We start from the raw sequence: 23555 nt of genomic DNA on the forward strand, positions 1-23555 counted from the left end.
GCCAGCAGGTGGCTTATGATGAGGTGGTACATGATTAGTGCTGGAGCTTTGCTGTGTTTCTGCACCTGCCTGCATGTGGAGGATGAGAGACACTCATGTCTACTCCTATCATGTAGAGATTGTAGACCTTATTCTGGACCATCTTTAAGGTAAGTTACCGTTGCAATGCAGTCATTAAAACCAGTCTACCAACCGACTGGTCTGTTCCATATCTAACACAGGCCTATTGTCTGTGTGTGTCTGTATACACTACTGTAGGCTAGTATGCTGTATGACTAGCCTAAGGGCCTGTACTCACGAGGACGATTTCGGTGTTTCTCGGGCAAGTAATTAGCCGATCTGCCCTTTTTGTCACACGGAGACGGCGTTTTGGGGGACTTTAACGGCTAATTTTGAAACTACCTTCCAGAGTGGGAAAGTTTGGAGACGCGACTTTCACGTCTCCGTGTGTACAGCGAATGCCGCCTAATTTGCTGAAACGGTGATGTCATAGTCCCCTCGCCCCCTCCAAACTAACCAGTGTTAATGGTTTATTTCACCATAACCACTTACATATAAGTATCACAGCTATTTTATATTTGCACATAATGTCTATAAATCTCTTATCCAAAAATAGCCGATCTGCAGCCCGCACGCATGCAAACCGTTGCTGAGATTGAGCAGGCATGCACGAGAGAGGAGTTGTGTGTGAGGAGCTGATCACAGATAGAGGGAAAGTGTTATATTTGGCCTATTATTTATGCTATATATTATTGACCGCGTCTGTGTCCGACGCAGTCACAGTCACAGAGAGAGAGAGAGAGAGAGAGAGAGTCTCTGTGACTGTGATGCTGCGTGTTAAAAAATAGAAGGGGCGCGCTCTCTCTCGCTCTCTCGCTCTCTCTCTCTCTCTCTCTCACACTCTCTCTCTCTCACACTTACTTTGTGCGTGCTGCTGTTTTCAGAAGAATTAATCCAAGGTTTGTCATATATTATGGTTTAGTAGGCAATGGCATACACTTTAGCTGGTCAGTCAGTGTGTGCAGACTCAGAGAGAGAAGCAGCACTGCTCTGCTCATTAAATTGATATGACGCATATGCGCATCTGATCAAGATAATTAGTTATTTGGCAACACCTGTGTGAAATACCAACGCTTTCATATAGCCTTTAGAATAAGCTTTTTCTTTTCTTTTGTGGCCATCTGCAGGCCAGCCATGTGTACTGCATCTTTATCTTGAAAACGAAGCAGTTTACCGGTCTCGAGTGGACGTCGTACATAATTAACATAACCGCAATGTAGACGCAGTAAGTTTTATATCGTTCACAAAACTTAGGCGGGGAACAGCCCGCGACGTCCTCGTGAAGACAAGGCCTAAGATTCATCATGTGCCGGGTACACGAGGACGTCGCGGGCTGTTCCCCGCCTAAGTTTGCGAACGATATAAAACTTTACTGCGTCTACATTGCGGTTATGTTAATTATGTACGACGTCCACTCGAGACCGGTAAACTGCTTCGTTTTCAAGATAAAGATGCAGTACACATGGCTGGCCTGTAGATGGCCACAAAAAAAAGAAAAAGCTTATTCTAAAGGCTATATGAAAGCGTTGGTATTTCACACAGGTGTTGCCAAATAACTAATTATCTTGATCAGATGCGCATATGCGTCATATCAATTTAATGAGCAGAGCAGTGCTGCTTCTCTCTCTGAGTCTGCACACACTGACTGACCAGCTAAAGTGTATGCCTACTAAACCATAATATATGACAAACCTTGGATTAATTCTTCTGAAAACAGCAGCAAGCACAAAGTAAGTGTGAGAGAGAGAGAGAGAGAGCGAGAGAGAGCGCGCCCCTTCTATTTTTTAACACGCAGCATCTCTCTCTCTCTCTCTCTGTGACTGCGACTGCGTCTGACACAGACGCGGTCAATAATATATAGCATAAATAATAGGCCAAATATAACACTTTCCCTCTATCTGTGATCAGCTCCTCACACACAACTCCTCTCTCGTGCATGCCTGCTCAATCGCAGCAACGGTTTGCATGCGTGCGGGCTGCAGATCGGCTATTTTTGGATAAGAGATTTATAGACATTATGTACAAATATAAAATAGCTGTGATACTTATATGTAAATGGTTATGGTGAAATAAACCATTAACACTGGTTAGTTTGGAGGGGGCGAGGGGACTATGACATCACCGTTTCAGCAAATTAGGCAGCATTCGCTGTACACACGGAGACGTGAAAGTCGCGTCTCCAAACTTTCCCACTCTGGAAGGTAGTTTCAAAATTAGCCGTTAAAGTCCCCCAAAACGCCGTCTCCGTGTGACAAAAAGGGCAGATCGGCTAATTACTTGCCCGAGAAACACCGAAATCGTCCTCGTCTGGATTACCCCTCATCAAACTCTCGTAGAACTCTCGCATTTGATCGATTCTGACATTTTAGACCTACGAGTCAATATAACCAACTCATAACAAACTGAAATTAAGTGAGGAAAATAAGCTTGTCCACCTTTGGCAGTTATACACAACCAGAACCAGTAGTGTTTGTAACTCTGTAGTTTAGTAGTCTCGCGCCCCCCCTGCGGAGAGGTAGACTGGATGGTCAACTGGTCGCTAAACGAGCTTAATTCCTCCTAAAAACCTCACTGGCCAAACAGGTGTGCAGGAGTTACAGAGGTGAGGAGTGAGCTACTCGTTTCCTAATACGCTTATTTCGAGTAGGGTGGGCTAAAATGTATTTAAACTAATGAAACTAGGCCAATACATTTATTCATTCATTATCCTTTATTTAAGACAACCACACACATGATTGAGGAGGGCGGGGCATCTTACCAAATAAAACACTTTACCTACAGTGTCGTCTGTAGGTTTGTAGTCATTTACGAAACTAGAACGGTGCCCAGCTGTAAGCACTGAGTGGAAGATGGAAGTTGGAGATCCATGCCCGTTCCACGGTTCCACCCATCTGTCTCTCTGTGTGCCTTTATTCCTATGGAGTTATGTATCAGGCATGCCCAAATATGGAGTGTTGTGATGTCAGGCATGGCCAAATATGGAGTGTTGTGATGTCAGAACAGGCCAGCTCCATATATGGACGCTGGGCTGGGGCCCTGTACAGAGCCCGGGCCTTTTGTGGCGGTTCTGGACAACCGTGTGTCCGACCGTCTCGACACCGGTCACTGCACTCCCTGTGGGGGTGTGGAAGTGGAACGCGTGTGTCGAATTTGAAGTCGGTGGGGCGAACGGTTCTCGACTCGAGTTACTTGCATTACAGCCGTACACGCGTACTTACAGACAGACAGAGACGTGGTGCATTTATAGATAAAGGAAGCTTATTACAGTGGCTATTCGCGACCAGAAGAGGGCGCTGTGTCCTGGTAGCTCAGGGTGACACTTTGAGGCAAACCTACCCTCTCTGGGGATTGTTAATTACTTCATCATTATTCAGTCAGTGTTATGCAAACACAGGACAGTCAGTCAATGACATGCAAGGCAGGAAACTGAGGCCCTTGAAACATTGCATTATTTTGAAGGCATTCATGCAATAGTAGACAGGCATTGATAGGCAAGACCTATTTTCTACAGTCTATGGGCAAGACAGAGACTCAGAGAGAGCAAGATGACATTGATTGATTGATTGACTGACTGACTGACTGACTGACTGACTGACTGACTGACTGTACTTGTAATGGAGCATTTCTATATTACAGTATTGATACTTATACTTAAGTAAAACAATTGAGTACTTTTTCCACCACTGCCAATCTGCGGAAGTAACTGGCCCAGCTTCTGCTGTTTTGCCCAGCTTCAGTTGAGCTAATTCCCAGCTCAGCTGATAGCACAGCGAAACCAAAAGGGTAAAACATTTCTGGTGTTTACTAGTGAAAATATGCTTTGTCTCTCTGGTGGACGTAATGCAATCAAGCATGGAGCATTCAGTATTGACTCTATTTTCTCACACAAATACTGCAGCCTCTATATGATTCATGAAGACTTGCTTAAATATATAATGCACTTATAATGAATTAAATATAATAGATTTGCATTCTGAGTATGCTCCATTCATGTGTTGTATATCGTTTCATTTTGCTATTTGTATGATGTTTTTGCTTAGGGTGAGGGCGGGGGGAGGAGGGATGGGCTGTCAAAACATGACTATAGTGTCAAGAGGTCAGTGTCACCAGCAGGCCAGAAGTCTGGCTCTGTCTGCTTCCTGTGGGCCATCAGCCAGCTGCTGCCCATAGACACAGACTGCCTTTTAATTTCTTCGAAAGGGGGACTATGAGGGTGTTAGGATGGACTCGACTGATGGAAAGACGAGATGCAGAGCCGTTCAACTTTATTATCACATGAACTACATAGTAATACTACTGAAAGTTTTACCACCTGTAACTGCTGTTATTAAAATGATTGTACTATATAATACTAAGATTGCTAAAATAAAATAAGATATGAGGTATAATTCATAATAATTTCATGATGCATATATAAATAATAGGTTTCATTATGTGATAACCTTCTGGTGGAACAAAGGTTACCTGTCTGTCAGTACCATAGGGTCAGTAGCACTACACTGGACCATTATTGGTTGATGCATGATTGCATGTCATTGCACACAGCAGGTCTGGTCAGGTGCTAGGTGGTACAAACAATCCTGTGTCACTCAGACTCTGGTCTTACACTTGCAGTTTAGTGTTATATCGCGCTGCTAAAGTTATTGAAGCACGTCTGAAGTCAAGGAAGGACAGACAGACGGTCAAAAGACATTCTCAAGTCAAGAAGAACGAAGAACCACTTTTCCACAACACGCGGCCAACGAGGTATTCTATTTAATTTTTTGTTTTGTATGTTTGGCCAGTATTATGTTATGTACTGTGCAATTTTGTTGATGGTGTGTTTATTGTTGTTTTTTGTGTGAACATAGGCCTATACAGTATCATTCTCACAGCATGCCATGACTGAGGGAATGAGAAGAATGCCTGAAGAAATAAATGACCGTTTATAAAGAACCCGACCTGTCCACTCGTCAACGTTGTGAGAGGAGCTACACCAACCTAAAGGTGACGCTAACATGTCAGCTATTTGAACAAAATAGGACTGTATATTTATCCATGGATGTGACATGGTGGTGGTGCCCCTGTTTGTGTACGAAGAACCATCTAAGTCTGACCCCTCCCCGAAAAGCCCCCCGAAAAGCCCTATCTGTCCTGACCTGTAACTATATCTTACACAATGTATAAGTTATGGATAATTATTATGGACTTTGATGGTTCTTTGTCTCAACTGCCATTGTGTACGTATGTCTATATTGAAGGAGGGAGGGGTTAATCATCCCACAGTGGATATCTTCCCTTGGGGACGGTAAAGCTTTATCTCACCTTACCTTAATATGTGTAGTTTTGAGTCATGTTCTGAGATATAGCCATGTCAGATGAAAATGATCTTGAAATAATTTTCTAAAACAGTGAATCTCCTTTTTGTTCTTATTTTCACGGGTCCTTTTGGCAATTATGTAATCCACTTCTCCAAAGTAACCTTGCCTTGGGCAGGTCATAGTGGTCATAGTGGTCTTAGTGGCAGCGGTGGCCGAACAGATAGCGGAGCGGTCTTGATACCGGAAGGTCGCCAGTTCGAATCAGCTGTCCGACACGTTAAAAAATTACCATCGCTGAAGTGCCCTTGAACAAGGCATTGAACCACTACGATGAAATGTTCTATGAGCAGGGCCTGGCTGGAAACAAGTTCTTGAGCTTAGCCCAGATACCCTGGGTAAATATAGTAATCATTTCATTTCATTTCATAGAGCTCAGAGATCTCTGCGATCTCGTAGACATCTGTCTCATTGCTTTTTGTTACGATGGTGGAACCGAACAAGGTAGTAAGCAAACAAAAGCATAATTCATTTAATTATTTCTAAACAAACACAACGACTGAGTGAATTCAGCGAGGGAAGAGACAGTCACACTAATGAAATGTCACACGCCCAGACTGTCTGTCTCGGAAATTGAATTAGCCTCCACTCTATTGTGGGACTGTAGGAATGCGTCACTAATGCTTGGAGGTGCAGTGCTGAATTGGGGGCGAGATGGTGGCAGAGCCCTCTGACCCGCTGTAGACACTTCCTGTGTCTGGTCTGGCACTCTGCCAGGACCAAACGTACCACAGGCCTATGGTTGTCCTCGCCTGCCGCTCTCAATCTCCTCTGTCACAAGCAGCTGCATACGATGTTCAACGCTTTCTGCACCACTAACTCTGGAGAGATCACTTAACTCTGACAGTGTACAGTTACACCTTTCAGAGTTAAGTTAACACGAATTGTAATGTATGGTGATACATTTAATACTTTGGCGGAGAAACTGGGTCCTTCTCTCTCGGTATCCGATGATACTGCTGCCTGTTCAGTGTGTACACACACCACCACTCCTTTTCTGCGCGAGCACTGGGACTGACTGCACTGCACTGCAGACCCATAGTCACTTTTTGTTCCCCAGTTCTGTAGGGAATGCTGCCAGATGCTTAAGATGGAACGGGAGTCAAAGGAAGCAGGGCGTGTTGCTCGTCTCCTTTGTGGTCGGGCTGAAAAGAGAGGCAGCTGTATCCTGGGTGTCATTGCACACGTTATTCACACCCCAGCTCCCCCTTTGTGCGCGTCACCTACACACCAGTCTGAGGCAGCATGCATCCAATGAATGGCTTTATGGGAGTCGCTTCTGTTCTTCTCCAACCCTCTCTGTACCTTTTAACTCCTCAGCTGTGTGGAACAAGTCTCCGTGTCAGTTCATGGAAGTTAACTTCTCGCCAAATCCCCTCCTCCCACTCGCCGTGACGTGCCGCCATGCAAGCCTTCCCTATTCAAAATCCTTTTTTTCTTTCCATCTGTCCAAAGCATATCCCTCTCCTTCCTGTTTCTTTGAAGGTCATTTTTAAGTATTTTCTTATGTAAAGCTTGTGTCATGATCCAGTGGTTTACCACCATCTCCACGGCGGCCATGTTTAACCCACATTAGACGTTGGACCATATGATCTCAGCTCAGCTCTCTCAATACCAGAACATTAATGTTTCCATATTAGCAATGTTAACAGCAGTTCAGTTTTTAAAAATAGTCTTTATAAAAGAGGAGACGTTTACCAGGCTGTCCTAAGGCGAGGGTATAATCCAACCCTTTATCTCTCTTTACAACGTTGGTTCATCATGATGTCTTGGAACCATCTTTTGGTGTGGTTGGTGTGGTTGTTGAAAGATTTAGCTCCGTTACAGCGACAAGATGCCGCTTGCGGCTAGGATATGAAGGGTTCATATGCATTTGCATCCTGTTTTACATTTATGCAAAGCTGTGTGTGTGTGTGTGTGTGTGTGTGTGTGTGTGTGTGTGTGTGTGTGTGTGTGTGTGTGTGTGTGTGTGTGTGTGTGTGTGTGTGTGTGTGTGTGTGTGTGTGTGTGTGTGTGTGTGTGTGTGTGTGTGTGTGTGTGTGTGTGTGTGTGTGTGTGTGTGTGTGTGTGCGACAGTTGCCTCTGGATTTGTAATGTATACATACATTAGTATCGCTGTCAACTTCTTTGTAAGTATGCGATAGATATTGCCAAAATAGCACTTAATAACAGTCTTCAGATCATTTTCAGTTCCTACTTTTGTCACACGACCTTATTCCTTTAAATTATATCATGCTGAAGTACATAAAGCTAATAATTGTTTTTTTGTCACCCTCGGTAAAGCTATGAATACTGTAAATCTAGTGTCCCTGCAGTACAATGCCAGGATTCGTGTTTTCATTTCAATATGGATCTAAATCTATTCTAGATAGATATTGATCTTGATACTGATCTCTGCTGTTAGACTAATGACTGTACTGTTGAAGGAGGGGATATGCATTACTCAACACACTAGCAGGTGTCAGTATTATTACCATTCAACAAGAGAAAGGAGAGCATGCAGTCAGTCCAAGTCAGATCGTTTTAATGCGATGACTTGAGGTTTAAAGACAAACGTTGCTCCCGTTCCTCGGACACATTCAGTGCCTGTTTTGTCACGTAAAGTTAAAGGATCGACCAGTGTAACTATCTAGAAAGCCTAAAGAATCGCGTGGCCAGGCCCAGAGCCATCTAATAGAAGAGTTGCGATGTTGATGGGGCAGAAACCGAGCGCTCGAGCGCTGTTCATGGAGCCTGAACTGGTACAAGCTGGAGTTGGAAATACATTGTTTTCAACGAGGGCGGCGCAAATAAGAGCTATTTTAAGCATGTGTGCAACATGACAACTGTTTTAAAGTATTGTACAGTAACAACTAAAGTCTCTTTAATGTTAATGTTGTACTATTACTAAAAAAATCACACCAGTGTGAACTGAGTGGTGTAAGGTTTTATATAGCCTGATCAGCTCTGATCTGACGTAATGAAATCACACCCGGATGTGATTTCACAACTGGCTTTTTTTGTGCAGAAAAAATGAGCATGGTTGCTACGGTCATCCAGTTCACCCGGGTGTGATTTAATTACGTCAGAAATTATTTTGAACATAGCAACCATGCTCATTTTTTTCTGCACACAAAAGCCAGTTGTAGGAGTGGTTACACCACTCAAAAACAATCTAAAATGAAGGGATTTAAGATCATTAAAGCTGGGCTGTTGCCTGAGTCCAATGCATTTCTGCCTACTTCCGGTCCAGGACTTGTCCCAGTTGGTTGTCCCCATGCTCAATAGAAGTCTATGTAGGAGAGCCGCCATTGGACTGGCCCCATGAAGTGAACGCAGTTTGCGTAACTCTGTCTATATCTAAGGCTCTGGCCAGGCCTATTTCACATTTCTAAGAAATGATCTGATTGGGCTAATTTTGTCTCTGCGGATTTGAACCTACATGCTTGTCCATTGTAACCTGACTCCGCCAGATGGGGCAGCAGAGAGTACACTGGGTCCCCCCCCCTCCTGCTCTCGAGGGGGGGGAACCCAGTGTACTCTCTGCTGCCCCATCTGGCGGAGTCAGGTTATGTCCATTATAGTGAAAGACAAATTTGACCTATGAAGAGATTGACAATTTGAATTAACATTTTAAATTTGAACAATGTTGCAAAAACAACAGTTCAATTATGAGTATTACATTAGATGTGAGTTAGATCAAATGGCTGTTCACAACAGGACCTGTTCAAGTTGAGCCGGGCCTTTGAAATTCCTCGGGTCACTGATTCCAAGACAATGACAGAGCAACGTATCAGTACGTCTGAAGTCCAGGCACTTTCATTGTGAGGAAATGTGATATCTGGATTATAGTAAATTCCTCAACCTTTTGAGCACACCAAGGAGGATTAAAGGCCCACGACCAGTTGTTAGAGGGAACTCCCAAGTGGGGCCAGAGAATTGCACTACGTCTCCTAATCCCGCAGACAATGTGGGATGTTAATTGGAAACGGGCTAATATGGCAAAGTCACGGCAACGACAACGTGCAAGTCACCACCATCTCTTTAATCACACGCACGTGCACGCGTACACACACACACTATCTCTCTTCGACGAATTGATTATGAAATACCCCAATGGAAACAAACTAGCCATAGTCTTTCTTGGGTTTAAATCCTCTTAGCAGACCCTAATTGAACTGTACTTTCCTGTGCTTTCTTCTGAAAACCATTAACAAAGTATTCAATCAATCAATCAATCAATCAAAACTCTCTCTGTGGCATGTCCCTCTCAGTGGCAGTTTCGCCACCATCCACGTGTCGGTTCGGATCTGTTCAGCTGGAGATGGTGTCAGGGTCCACCAGCTCCGGCTAATTTCCGACGGCCCACTTTGCCACTCCGGGGTATTCCATTTCACACACAGTTAGACCTCTATTTTCTTCCGTGTCACAATTTCAAACGAAGACAAACGGTAAACTTAACGGGTTGTGAATTTTCACATATTCCCGCCCACCTCATTTAGGAGGTGCCGGAAATCACACCTAGGTGTTTGTTTTTGTATCGGCTGGACAAACAGTCGCAGACCAACAAGCCCTGATCAAAAGGGTTTCTCTCAATGTTAGACATGGTAACGAGGGAGGGAGGATTTACCCAGTGTTCTATGGTATCCCCTCGAAGGATTAAAATTAACATATCCAATTAATCTGTCATTACAAACAGTGTCAAATGCCTGTTAATTAGAATTTGTGAGACACTAATATCCACTCATATATTCATTATTCACATAGTGAGTGAATTAAGGTGACTTGATTGATTGACAAAAAAAGGGCCTGCCAGCTCAAACCCACAATGTAATACTTTGTTTTCTAGAGTGTTGCGCTCAGATGTCAGTAGCATTACAAAGTTATATACCAAAAAAAACCTGGCCTATATTATCTCATATTCACTGTTGATGCATCCATCCATTCATATATCCATTGAGGATGAAAGTACAATTGTGCATATCCACTGGATTTATTATTTTTGCACATAATTTAGCTTAATGAGTCAGACCCAGCACATATGTCTAGTATCCGAGACAATTTATTTGATTTTTTTTAACTTTATGTTTGATGTTATCCATCTATCCTTATCTTTACATATCCTGTGTTTCTGTTGCTGCTGACACCAGAATCTCCCCACGGGTAACAAAGGTCTATCTTATCTTTAAAAAAGAGTTTTGATCTGACTCCATAGATAAAGGACTGGGTTCTGTTTCCGAAAAGACAAATACAGACCTCTTTCAGCAGTGGGGGCCAACAAAACAGTCACAACAAAATTCATAACGGCTGGCTTTGAATTAATGTCATCTCCAATAAGGAAGTTCTTTCTTGGAACCTTGCCTTTCATTACATGGGTAGCAGACACTTCACGACTATTATTTTTTTTTCGTCCCTGGGAGTAAAGCCATAAATGTAGAGGAATGTGTCATTCATTTCTAAACCAGTGTGATCATTCAAAGTTCAAACCGAGAAACATCAACAAGTCGTATGGGATTTTATTTCTGTTTTGTAAACAGGACATGATTAATATTTGGATACCGGATAATCTTAATCACTGGCAGAAAATCACTCACGGTAGTCTCCAGTCATCTCTCACCATAAATCCTGAGTTATATAATATATGTATCCATCTTCAACCGCTTATCCGTAGTCTGGTCGCGGGGGCAACAGCTCCAGACTTCCCTCTCCAGAGCAACATTAGTGACTTCCTCCTGGGGGATTCCGAGACGTTCCAAGGCCAGTGAGTCGATGTGTTTCCTCCAACTGCGCCTTGGTCTGCCCCGGTGTGAGCTTTTAGATCTGCTGTTTTTCGGCAAGGGACGCCATTCTACAACGGCGCATACATTTTAGCATAACGTGCAAGCAGGTGCACAGAAGCATAACCATGTGTATAGTGCTGCAGTATCCTGTCACATACTGCTCTGTGATTACCATCTCTTAGTCCAGTCAGATCTGGACTTGTTATTTCTCACCTGTCATTACCTCTCTCTCTCACACACACACACACACACACACACATGCACACACACACACACACACACACACACACACACACACACACACACACAGGAAATAGATGATATCAAGGCTCCATGCATTACTCAAATGATATTGAACTCAGTCGGCTTCCCTCACATAGCCGAGGATTGGTCAGCGAAGCCTAGCGTGGGAGACAAATTACACAAGCAAACATCCAGACCACAGACCATAATCATAGGTTTTGCCTTCCTGAGATGTGCAGTGAGAAAAGCTGGAAGCTTTTATGTGTCTGGATCTCATGTTCAAGCAGACATCAATCAACATGTCCCCCCCCCCACCCTCCCATCCGTTTCTGTGACACAATTGGCGCAAATGAAGTTATATAGAGGCTTGAAAATCATAGACTGCGTTAAACGGGACTGTATAAACTAATCCCAATTATCTAATTTGCATAGTGATGATTGATTGATAAACCTCCCTCTATATTCAGCCTGTCAGTCAGAGGAAGAAGAACCGCACCATGCGAAAGAAAAGTAAATGTGGATGACATGAGAAATGACTATTCGTTATCGTTAGTCATAATTAGGCTAATGTGCAAGTTATGGATGTACAGCACACGGTACGCGCAAGCATCAGTTTAGTTGTTTACTTACAAAAAGGTTTTTTGTTTTTCAATAAAGATAGCAATTCATGACCAAGTCAGACTTTGGCTATTTCCCTATAATACCTCAGTCAAAATCATTTAGGTTATACAGTAATTTACCATATATTGTCTTTTCATTCTATCTAGCCAATGCCCTGGTTGTCCGGGCAAGAGTCCCATTCTCTCATGTAATTCTATATTTCATTATCTATTGCAGTGGTTCCCAAACTTTTTCATGTCAAGGACCCCCACATTGACACCAATTAGCCCGTGGACCCCCATTTGAAAAGATATGCCAGGGACCCCCATAAGAAAAGATTTGTATGTCTCTAGCAGTGATTTTCAACCCGTTTAATTTCAAGGACCCCCCAGTTTGACATGCATTAGTCTATGGACCCCCTATTTAATAGCATTTCTATCTCTGGGACCCCCAATTTATATTGTAAAATCAATGCTAATTTAACTCTGAGTGTACAAATGGAACCAAATGGACCCGTCAGGGTCCATTTGGTTCCATTTGTACACTCTCTGAGTTACAGACCCATAAGGGTCCATTTGGTTACAAACTATCATCTAGCTGGGTCCCCCCCTGGAACTCCCTCAAGTACCCCTGGGGGTCCCCGGACCCCACTTTGGGAACCACTAATCTATTGGGTTTACAGTACATTCATATACACAACATGGAGGGCTGCCAAAACACCTAGAATTGCCTGTAGCCACAATAATTGTGTGTGGCCCATATAGAAATGTTTGACTGACTTTATTTTCGTTGCTGATTTGTTGTCAGCTTTGAAACATTCTCGGCTATGAAAACATATTTAGGTCGTACGTGCTGGCACGGCACCGCCATGAGGAGCAAGAGCGATACGAGATTAAACTTTTGCCTAATACAATTTACACAAATTCCACATGTCATCTTAACGCAGTAATCCCTGAGGTACACCAAACTGTCATGTCTACTTACAACCCCAGTCAGCTAAATTACAACTGTTACATGTGATTACTGTTCTATGGTGGTTTCCACTGTGTATTTTCTCTTAAGTGTTTGCTATTGCAATTACAGTATGTCCGTTCCCATACCCACACTTGTAGAATAATAAATAGAGAGACTCAGACAGTCCTTTTAAGTGTGCACCATTAGCATTACAATTTACGCCCTGGGTTTGGGCCAGCTTTTCAGCGTCACACTTGGGAAGACAGTTTGGAAAACATACTGTATATTGGGTCAGAAAAGAAAGTGCTTGCACTTGGAAGTTGTTGTTTGTGTCACATTTTCTTAATAAAGTTCACATCATTTTTTCTCCTTAAAGCTGCTATAAGCAATAATATGTCAAAATGTTAATGACCTTTTTATTTTTTTGGTATTCAGACAGCCAGCAATGGGTAGAACGCTCCCAAAAATTTTTAGTCTGTGTGACACATCTAGGGGCCACAATCTGCATTCAAAGATTATCCTAGAATTTTTGTCTGCTTCCTGCGACCAGGTTTTTTTTGACCAATGACAAAGCTTCTAGGAACATCGTTGAATGCAGATTACGTCCCCTAGATGTGTCACAGAGACTAATTTTTTTTGAAGCGTTCTACCCATTGCTGGCTGTCAGAATACCAAAAAAATAAAAAAGGTCATTAATATTTTGACATATTATTGCTTTATATTTTTAATATTGCAGCTTTAACCCAATGACAGAATAATAAGATGACTAGCCTACCTTTGACACTGACTGTTATTGTATAGCTATAACCTGAATGAAATCAGTAAAATAGTGAAATTAAAAAAGACACAGACAAATATGTAATGTTTCTCAGTGGTTATGCAACTTTATTCAAAGTTTGGGCCCCACTGTGGTTCCCATGGCAACAATACCAGGATCACAACATAATCCCTGAGAAGCTAGTGTTTGAATGAACTGTCTGAACCCTCCAGATACTGGAGAATAAACCACCACAGCCATCGAGTACAATTCAAAGCAGTACAAAACCATATCAAGGTCATCAAAAGCATTATGTAAACCGCCACGGGAAATTACATTCTAAACATGTACAATCACTACAGTTCATAAACAAAGGCACAGTACACAGTACTGCTGCAGATGTACAGTATCACCCAATGTGGGTCAATGCACAGTTCTTTAACTGGAATTAAAGAACATTAATTTTAACAATAACAGGATGCAATATTTTTGTGCAAAAATATGTGTTGCGTAAAGGTATGTGGTCAATATATCCACATTCAAACATGTGTTGTTGTTGCTTTCGTCACTGTTTGGGGCTACTTAAATGACATCCATGCTTAAACTATTTTTTGTCAGTTAAGCCTCTTAGGTTGAGCATCATTACAGGAGCAAACAACAGTTTATTTGAAACTCAACTGTGCAATTTTCAAATTCATTAATTTTTAAGCTAATCAAAATCTGATTGTTAACCCCAAATCAACATCTCTGTCATATATTAATTTCCCTGATTGTAATTAAATGCAAGGACTGTTCTTAAATACAATAGAATATTGTGATATTGATATTTAGGGGTTGCTGGTTGGTTTTAACAAAGATCTGATGCATATAATGGACAATTGATGTAAATTCAGTCGGTTCACCTAAAATATAAAATGGGAAAAGTGCTTTATCCTGATATACCTTAGATTACATCACCCAAGGTTACATTTGTACAAAATAAAATAAAAAACCTAATGCCAGCTCAAATTGTGAGAGAAATAACACTGACAGATATCATTAAAAAAGCATAACCTCTTCATATTATGGAGTTTGTCCGGAGTCAAAGCGAAAAAGAGAAAAAAACACCACTAAACCACTAAAGAAAACGGATTTTCTCACAATCAAAGAAATTACAATGATTAGTTAAACATTTGAGTCCAGAAAGATGCATCAGCATCGCTTAAAAAATTGGAATAGGTCAAACGTAAAACAGAAATCTAAAGAATATTATTTGTTTAAAGCTGGCAAAAGGTTTGAACATTAAGGCATTACATTCTATGAGAATCGCAAATACATTATTACATTTTACAAGCGAAATTTTTGCAACACAAAGCTCAATTGATTGCCTGCAAAGCTTAACGCTGAAAGCTACTTCCTGCCAGGAGTTTGGCTCTGGCTACCATTGCAACAATGGGAGAGAGCCCAGGCACCAGACAGGAAGGAAGTGTCCCAGGGCAGAGGCCGCACAGCAGCCTAATAAAACTATTGAACACCATGTGTCACTGCGGCGAAAATACAGCAGCCACATGGTCTAATAACCAAACGCTGGTCCCCACGAGCCTTCCAGATACCGAGGCATGACGGGGACGAGGATGAGAAAGGAGAGGGGTCGCCCTAATAGGCAACCAGAGGAGGGCACCACGGCGTGTCTGGATACAGGAGACAGTGCACAGACTTGAACCTGAAACACAGAGGTGTGAGGGTTAGATTTAGATTAAGCGTTTACTAATACACATTACAGTACACGGTGAATAGGGAAAATAGACGATCTACAACAGGGTTCCCCAATTAATTTTCCTCAAGGGCCATATTTTGACTAGGGAACCAGGCTGGGGGCCGAGTCTGCACGCGTGAAAAATTGGGTTTTCATTAATTAATTAAAAATTGTTCTCAACCAGTGGTCCCGGGGACCACCAGTGGTCCTTGAGGGGGTGCCCAGTTTGACATGCATAGGCTACTGACCCCCATTTAATGCCATTTATATCTGGGACCCCCCCCCCCCCCCCCCCCCCCCCCCCAAAACAAAACAAAAAACTTTTTTTTTCTTTTTTGAAATTCTTCCAGGGGCCACAAGGGGGCGCTCCGCGGGCCGCAAATGGCCCGCAGGCCGCCTATTGGGGAACCCTGATCTACAAGATCCGAACGTGTCACGAGCCTTTAGATAGACTATATATACAGTACGACACATGCTAAATCTATATACGGTATATTTAAATGATTATATTCTGTATAGCTCTCACCTTGATGGATCCTCCTCCACGGGAAAAGCCCCTTTCAAATTGATGATGTTCCTCTTGTTTTCAAACATTCCATAACTCAACGTGATCTAGGAGGAGAATAATGAATGTCACATGAGCACAATGACCTTCCAAAAAAAAGATTCTCATCAATACCGTCTGCAACAATACGTCTATACATTGAGTGCGCAGCAGTTGAGCATCTCACCTGCTTGTGAACCTCAGATCGTGAGACCTGTTGCAGGTTCTCCAGGTGTGAGTGGAACAGGTTGCTGCGTGTCAGCGGCACGCCCAACACCGACTCGATGATGTAACCGACGGTGCAGTCGTCCGGCAGGCGGATCTTTTCGGCGGTGTTCATGAAATGGCCGCCACTGAGGAGGAGACACGATACACGTGATTAACACAACGGCACTCTGCACGCCGAAGGAGGACAACACATGTCTACTATTTACGGTGGTGTTAAGTAACTAAGTACATTTACTCATGTACTGCACAATTTTGAGGATTTTCTTTTTTTTTTTACTTTACTGGAGTATTTCAAATTTCCAGTACTTTTACTTCTACTGCTCTACATCTCAGGGGCAAATATTGTACTTTTACTCCACTACAATTATTTGAAAACTTTAGTCACTAGTTACTTTGTAGATTGTTATTCCTGCTCAAAAAAGTAAAACATTTGAGCACTTTTTTCCACCACTGGCTATTTACGATCACTGTTGCACACGTTTGATCAAATCTCACCTGGCCCACGGGCTCATCTTCAACGCTAGCCCCCGGCTCACACAGAAACCTGCGCCTCCGGTGGCAAACCAGAAGTTGACTGGTCTCTGAAACACATTACAGACAGAGAGATTGTTAGTTTTCTTTGTAGTCTAACATAGCATAATTGTCCATAGTTGGCATATCCCAGGAAGAAGTACATTATATTATGGAAAAGGCAACAATCATCCACCCACCATCTTGTTTTCCGCTAGTCTCTCCGTGGCCTCTATGGGCCGGTCCAGGCTGGGTTTACCGATGTAAACGTCCTGGGTGTGGAGGTACTGGGACAGGTGCTTCACCAGAGTCCGCACATTCACGTAGTTGTCATCGTCAACATGACAGAACCACCTGAAGAACAGAAGTTACAGTCAGAAAGTGCAAAATTGTAACTTTTTTTCTTTAAGAAACAAATGTTTGAGGTTAACCCATTGATGCCGGCGCTCTCTCTGTGTCTCATCAGCTATTGTTATAATTTAGCTATTGAAAAATAGCAGATCTACAAGCTCATAGCGCGCCACCGAGTGGCGCACTATGAACTTGTAGGTCTGCTATTTTTGAAAAAACATAACTATTTAAAAAAATAATGAATCAAAATTGTAAGGTTTTCAGAAACCTTAGGTCAGGCCCTAGAAGGCGTTCCCAGATTCAGCCTCAGGTATCAATGGGTTAAAACAAATTGTGGGTGCACTTACTTCTTCCCAGACTCTATGTACTTGTCATATTCCACCGCCATCTTACAAGACAACGCTTGGCGGCTATGAGCTGCAGAACAGTTGGTGTTGATGGCATGACTCCCTGTGATGATGAGAAAAATGATTATTAGTTAGAGTTACAAGAAAGTACCCTATTTTGGAGGCCAAATGTTGGATCTGCAAGGCCTAGGAAATGTAATGTGACTTTGTTGGAGTCATAATATGACTTTCCACTAAGACCAGTGAAATATGCATGTACAGATTGAGATAGGATTTGCTTTCAAAATGTCTAAAATTGGCCGTAATGATGAACCAATTTCAACTTTTATTATAGTCAGCATACAGTACATCAACTTACCAATTTTCTTTTTCAGCTCCTCATCTTCTCCATCTGTGAAGACGTATGTCTGTAAAATAAAGAAAACCAGAGATGACACAACTTCCCCTTGAAATACATGAAATGAAACTGAGGAAAACTTTGTCACGAGATCAACTGATTTCCAGTCATCTGATGTGCTGCTTGTTCCTAACTCAGTGTGATTTGCATCCATCATCAGTCTTTTATGCAGTGAAAAACACATTGAGTTAAACAGCCCATGCCCCAATAAAGGCCTTTTGTCCTGGGTTTCACTCTCTCCATGGCAACTCTGCAGCCCCCCCAAAGCATCGTAGACCTAGAACAAAGGGGGGTATGAACCCCCAAACACCCCCTCCCCACACCCTTGTCTCACTCCCAAACCAGCCCCTAATTCCGCTGGACGCACTGTCTACGTTCAACATGTTGTGCAAATAAAACGTGCGTTCGCCTAACATGTGGCATGCTGCACGCCACAAGTCTCTGTATTATACAGACCACCAATGCAATTTTCTTGTTTAATTGTACCAACACAGAGGGCTTATGAGGAAGTTTAAGTTATGAGCACAAAGGGAGCAGCAATAAGCTGCGGGCGCTAGATAACAGTAGTAGTATCGGTAACAAAAGGAGTTAACACAACAAAGGGCTTCCAAGACTGCCACATCACAGAGAGCACGCAGGGATTATATGATCTTTCATGGCGTCTCGGACTGAGCAGGTGCAAGGTGGGGTGTGCACCTCAGACTGAGCGGAGTGGATGAAAAAGCCGGCGAGCCTCAGGCCGTGTAACTGCCACCCTGGTCTGTTTACCCATCACCTCTCAGGTGAGTCAGACAGCACCTGCCGAACGGCACGCTGCCTTATCTGCGCCACGTGTCTCGGCACGCCCGGGTCACAGTGCAGCAGGCGACTCACCTGCTCCCTGGGTTTGACTGATAAAGAGTGCTTTATGACAAACTACGTGCGGCAAACCACACACGCTGAGCTGCAGCCAGCAACTGCATCTTTTGAAGAGCCAGCTGAGTCGGTACCAGCCAGGGACATGCGCAGTTGCGCACGCACTCATCGTTTGCCTGTGCAAACACTATTCCTCCTAAATGTCTGCCGTGGAAGAGGGGGGGGAAAAAGGGCAAGGCGGCTTCATTGGTTTGCGGAATAAACTCTGAGCAGATGCTGCACGATGCGAGAGCCATGAGCCCGTGTTTGTCTAAGGAAGGGTGGTGATTTCGCTGGTAAAGGGGATCTGAGACTGGCGCTGTTTGCTTTAAAAGCCCCGTGAATGGACAGCCTAATCATTGAGGCAGCTGCCAGGACTGCCTGGGTGTACTGACAGAAAGAGGAGGGAGAGTGGCGAAGGCGAGGGAGGAAAGAGGGGGGGGGGGGGGGGGGGGGAATCTCACTACTGATTAGTAAATCGAAATCTGTGTGTGGCCATTCACCCCCTACTTCATCCCCTATGCTACCCCCTACCCCCCTTTCCACATACTTAGCTAGGCCCTCTTGAATAGAACAATGCCGTGAGTTTTCATGCTGGGTAAAGTCTCCACTGGGTAAATTCTAAATATGTTTGCCAGCATTTGCATACAGCTGCAGGAGTTAACTAAAGAGAAGCCTGCGGGAAGGGAAAGAGATTTTTTTTTTTGATCTGTCTTTGTCCTTTAACTGAAACTTCCCCAAAAAAAAAAAAAGAGCACAGTTACGTCTATGGAATACTAATTCATACTGAATGAAAACAATGATGCTGTCTGTGTGACTCTCTCCCAGTAAGAGATGAAGAGGCCACGGGGCAAAGAGAAGAGAGCGATGGGATGAGAGTTAAGAGAGACTGCTCTCCTCACCACAGGAAGGCCTGGCACGGCCCTGCAGGCGGAGCTGAATGTGGTGCCTGGCTGGCTGACTCCAGCACCCCAGGAAGGAAGGGCACTATAGACCCCCTCCCTCCATCAACAACTGCCCCCACCCAGCCTGTTTCCCCCCTCTGTGTTCTTGGCCGTGAGCTCACAAACGGTGAGCTATTACAGCACTTTTTTATTATGACAAAGCAGTTCTGCACTGCAGTGGGAGACCTGGTAGGCAATCAGGACGGCCAGAACAAGAGAAGCGGATGGCACCAGTAAATGGAGCACTCAGGCCTTGCATAAGAACTGCCACAATAGTAAAATATATGGGCTGCCAGTGCCCTGGCAGATCGCAAAGGCTTGAAAAAAGCCACTTTGAATAATAGTACAAAAACTAGCCCTTGTTTTTCAAGGACCCTGGGTGTTCCTGGTAGGTCTCATTGGCTACCTCCACAACGAGACTGTCTTTTTCTTTCACTCTCTGACGAGAGCAGCTGTAAACAGATCTGTTCATTCATCACAGTCCAAGTCCTGTTCCAACAGCCAGCTAAATGAGCACTTGATGCTGGAGCACTAGCTGATTACTGTAATTTCAATTAAGAGTGGAATGCGTATAACGCAATGCCATTGTGATCCGTGTGCCAACTGTCCTGACACTACCAAAGTCAAATGTATATGCTGATATTTTGAATCCAAATAGGCAGACACATGTCATCCCCTGAACATCTTGACTCTGGCTGTTCCTAAGAAGACAAATTATTCTTTCTAAAAAAGAATCGTCAATTCTGTGCGCTGCATTTATCATTCCCAAATGCTGCTCAGTAAATTCTTCACCACTAGCCTACTGTCTGCCACCTTTATCTCTGGAGGGGCTCAGCTATAACAAGAGCCAGACAAAGGAGGCCGGCCCACAGGCACATTCACTGTCCTGCAGCAGTCATTCTTCTTCTGTCTTTGTTTATGTCTCCGTTTTGTGTGCAAACAACAGCATCTCATAGCAACCCCCGACTCCGTATCGGTAAACGCCAGCAATGTTGGAAAAACAACTTTGGTGGGGGGGGGGGGGGGGAGGGGGGGGGGGGGTGGTACAATTGTTATGTCATTAATGCCCACTGACTTATAGCAACATAACACTATCCTCCTGCTATAGCCTGCATTTTCAATGGCATCATCGCGATGACTAATCAAAACCACCACAGGTGTTCGCAGTTGACACGTCTGACCTCATGAGTGCAGTGATGACCATATGTAGATATGGTGGGAATTGGGTGCATCATATGGCTAGCATTAAGGCCATCTTTTGTTCTCCCTCTCTTGGCCACCTGGCAGTGCTCCTCTAGGAACTCCCTCTTGCATTGTGGGTTGAGTCTGTCCTTTATGTCTGCGCTGCCGTGCACCAGCTGCCTAACCTCTCTAAGCCCCGCTGTTAGAGCTGGAGGATGCTGGGATAACTAACATCATCCACTGCAGCACAACCCCGTTCCCACGCACACTGCTGCAGAGTCAATCTGGGAGCCTCCCCTTAACAGTTACCTGATGTTGTATAATATAATTATGTATACACAGCGGAGTCATCTGCGTTAATTTAACTATCTGGGAGCTGTGACGTTCTTGCTGTGCTTATGTAAGTGTTCAACACATGCGCACAGAAAGTGGGAATTGATTTTGAATTAGCTAAGTGGATGTGACATTGAAAGATAAATGTTGTCCGCTCAGTTTCCGTGGCCCAGCTCTCTCCCTATCCAGGGATCATTCCTCTCAGCTCAGAAACAGTGGTGTTTGGAATACAATGGTGATGGAAATGTTCTATTTAAAAAAGAGAGAAAGAAAAACGTGGATGGTGGGACGTGTGAATATGTCCGAAGCCAATTAAAGTGACTTTTTGGAAAACCATGTGTGACAGCCATGGCTGCTGTATAAAACCACTCTGACTAGCCTGTGTGTTTTCTGTTGACTGTGTCTTTGTGTACAACCTAAAAGAGATTCTAGTCTCAAAGGCACATTTATTTCATACCCCAGCGTGCTACTCCTCCAGGACCCAAACTTCCCAACAGATGCACCCCTTTGTCCCTTACAGGCATCCCCTTAGCGAAGCCCCCCGTCTTCCCATCCCTCGGTATGGGCTTGACCCAGACTCGGCTCCCACGTTCCCATGGAGAGAGAGAGTGAGACAAGACGCTGGGAAAGCTTTTCTTCCCCCATCAGAAAGACGCTTTGTTGTAGCCCTGGAAAGGGGACAGCACCAGTCAGAGTCGCTGCTGTGAAGCATCCATTGCACCGACACTAGGCTTTTCACGGGGGACGCCCAAAAGAGGGGAGATAATAGGGAGGGAGGGGAGGGTGGGTGTGGGCTTGAAAACTGTTCTCTCCCGTCGTTCTCAGGGACATCACTTTGGAGCCCGAATATAAAAGTGACAGATCCCAGCGGATATTCGGGATAATGGAACATGGCTGCTGTGGCCATTATTTCAGCGTGTCTGTCATCTGATAACAAGGGAACAATGCAACACTGTAGCCGGGCTATCATTGCAGGCATCACCTGCATGTGTTGCACGGGGCCATTGTTAAAGCACAACGGGACGGGGTCAGGGACAATGGCCTCAGTTCAGAGAAACAATTACATAGAGTTACAGGGACTCATGGAGAGGTAGATAGTCTAAGATAGATCTATATACCCTTTATTTTCTTTTTCGTAGAACACGTACATGATCGTATAGTCTAACGCGAGTAAGATAAGGGGTGAATTAATGGATCACATTGTTTTATGTATAACCCAAAACAATTAGGCTACCATCCAGGCATAAATGTATATTCTTAATCTTATTTAGCCTCTTATTTACCTGTGGCTTGTTTCTTGAGATCCACGTATCCAGCAGAAGATTCAGCCTCGACTGGTGGAACTTTTTCGTGGTCTTGACAGCTATGAAGAGATCACTGGCGCTGATGTCCTCGGCGGGAGGAGGAGACGCGTTTGCCCCGGGCGATGCGGAGGACAGCGCGGGCTTCTCCGCCTCTCTGCGTCCCCGGGACAGTTTGGTGAAATACGCGGAGAATCCGATCTTCTTCGCCTGCGGTCCGGCAGGGCTCGTGTGGTCCGGCGCCAGACTCCGCAGGGAGCGGAGCGTCTCCTCCGCGGGATGATCCTCGGCCACCTGGAAGCGGTGATGCTGCGACGCTGCAGCCACCAGCAGCAACAGGAGGAGGCAGAGAAACGCTGCGCTGACTATGGAGACAGCTGTCTTCCCATTGTTTTTCAACATGATTTTAATTCTAATAAATAACTAATTAAAGCGCTATTCAGCAGCACACTGAATTAATTCCAGATACAAAGTCCAAGTCCATGTGGTGATATCTCTCAGTGGTACGCGGAAAACGTTATGTGGCGGTAGTCCCGTTACGTTTCATAGCTAAGGAGTATACAAGCGCCACTGTTGCACGGGAAGCTATATAAACTTCTACGCAGGCCACGCCTCGTGGGCGGGCCTTGAACGCAGCGTGCTGCCTTCAGCCTTGAAGACACGGCCTGTGAAAACAATGAAGTGTGCGTGTGTGACTGTGTGACTGTGTGGGGGGTGTGGGTGTGTGTGTGTGTGTGTGTGTGTGTGTGTGTGTGTGTGTGTGTGTGTGTGTGTGTGTGTGTGTGTGTGTGTGTGTGTGTGTGTGTGTGTGTGTGTGTGTGTGTGTGCGTGTGTGTGTGTGTGTGCGCGTGCGTGCGCGCGCGAGCGCGTGTGATATACAAGTTTAGTTTGGCGGTTTCTTGCTTGAAGGAGATCAGAAGTTCAGTTTGCCTGTTCCAGAGATAAAGGTGAAATATTGACCCAAGGAAAACAGTGCTGCAGGTGGTTGTCTGGGCAGGGCAGGTTTAGGCTGCACCTGGTGAAACATTGCATCAACAAGTACACAGAGTTTGTAGTTTA

General features: G+C 44.2%; 1 protein-coding gene and 1 long non-coding RNA gene across 3 annotated transcripts; one reads left to right on the forward strand and one right to left on the reverse strand.

The window, feature by feature from the left end:
• The first annotated feature begins 58 nt into the window (after positions 1-58).
• Positions 59-20592, forward strand: LOC306936856. 2 transcript variants are annotated; one of them, XR_013791552.1, is made up of 4 exons: positions 59-149; positions 4675-4806; positions 4911-5046; positions 19565-20592. It is a non-coding gene; the product is annotated as an uncharacterized lncRNA (long non-coding RNA). The 2 variants fall into 2 exon arrangements; XR_013791553.1 differs by lacking the exon at positions 19565-20592 and adding an exon at positions 17820-18015.
• On the reverse strand, positions 13848-23026 carry lfng (LFNG O-fucosylpeptide 3-beta-N-acetylglucosaminyltransferase). Its single transcript, XM_079520490.1, has 8 exons — positions 22479-23026; positions 17804-17852; positions 17446-17548; positions 16948-17101; positions 16733-16818; positions 16197-16362; positions 15992-16077; positions 13848-15432 (listed from the first exon to the last, which is right to left on the reverse strand). Exons 1-8 carry the CDS (start codon positions 22896-22898, stop codon positions 15366-15368), a joined length of 1131 nt encoding a protein of 376 aa, XP_079376616.1. The 5' UTR covers positions 22899-23026; the 3' UTR covers positions 13848-15365.
• Between the last annotated feature and the right edge of the window lie 529 nt (positions 23027-23555).

Source organism: Electrona antarctica (genome assembly GCF_951216825.1).
Source record: "Electrona antarctica genome assembly, chromosome: 14".
Lineage (NCBI taxonomy): Eukaryota > Metazoa > Chordata > Actinopteri > Myctophiformes > Myctophidae > Electrona > Electrona antarctica.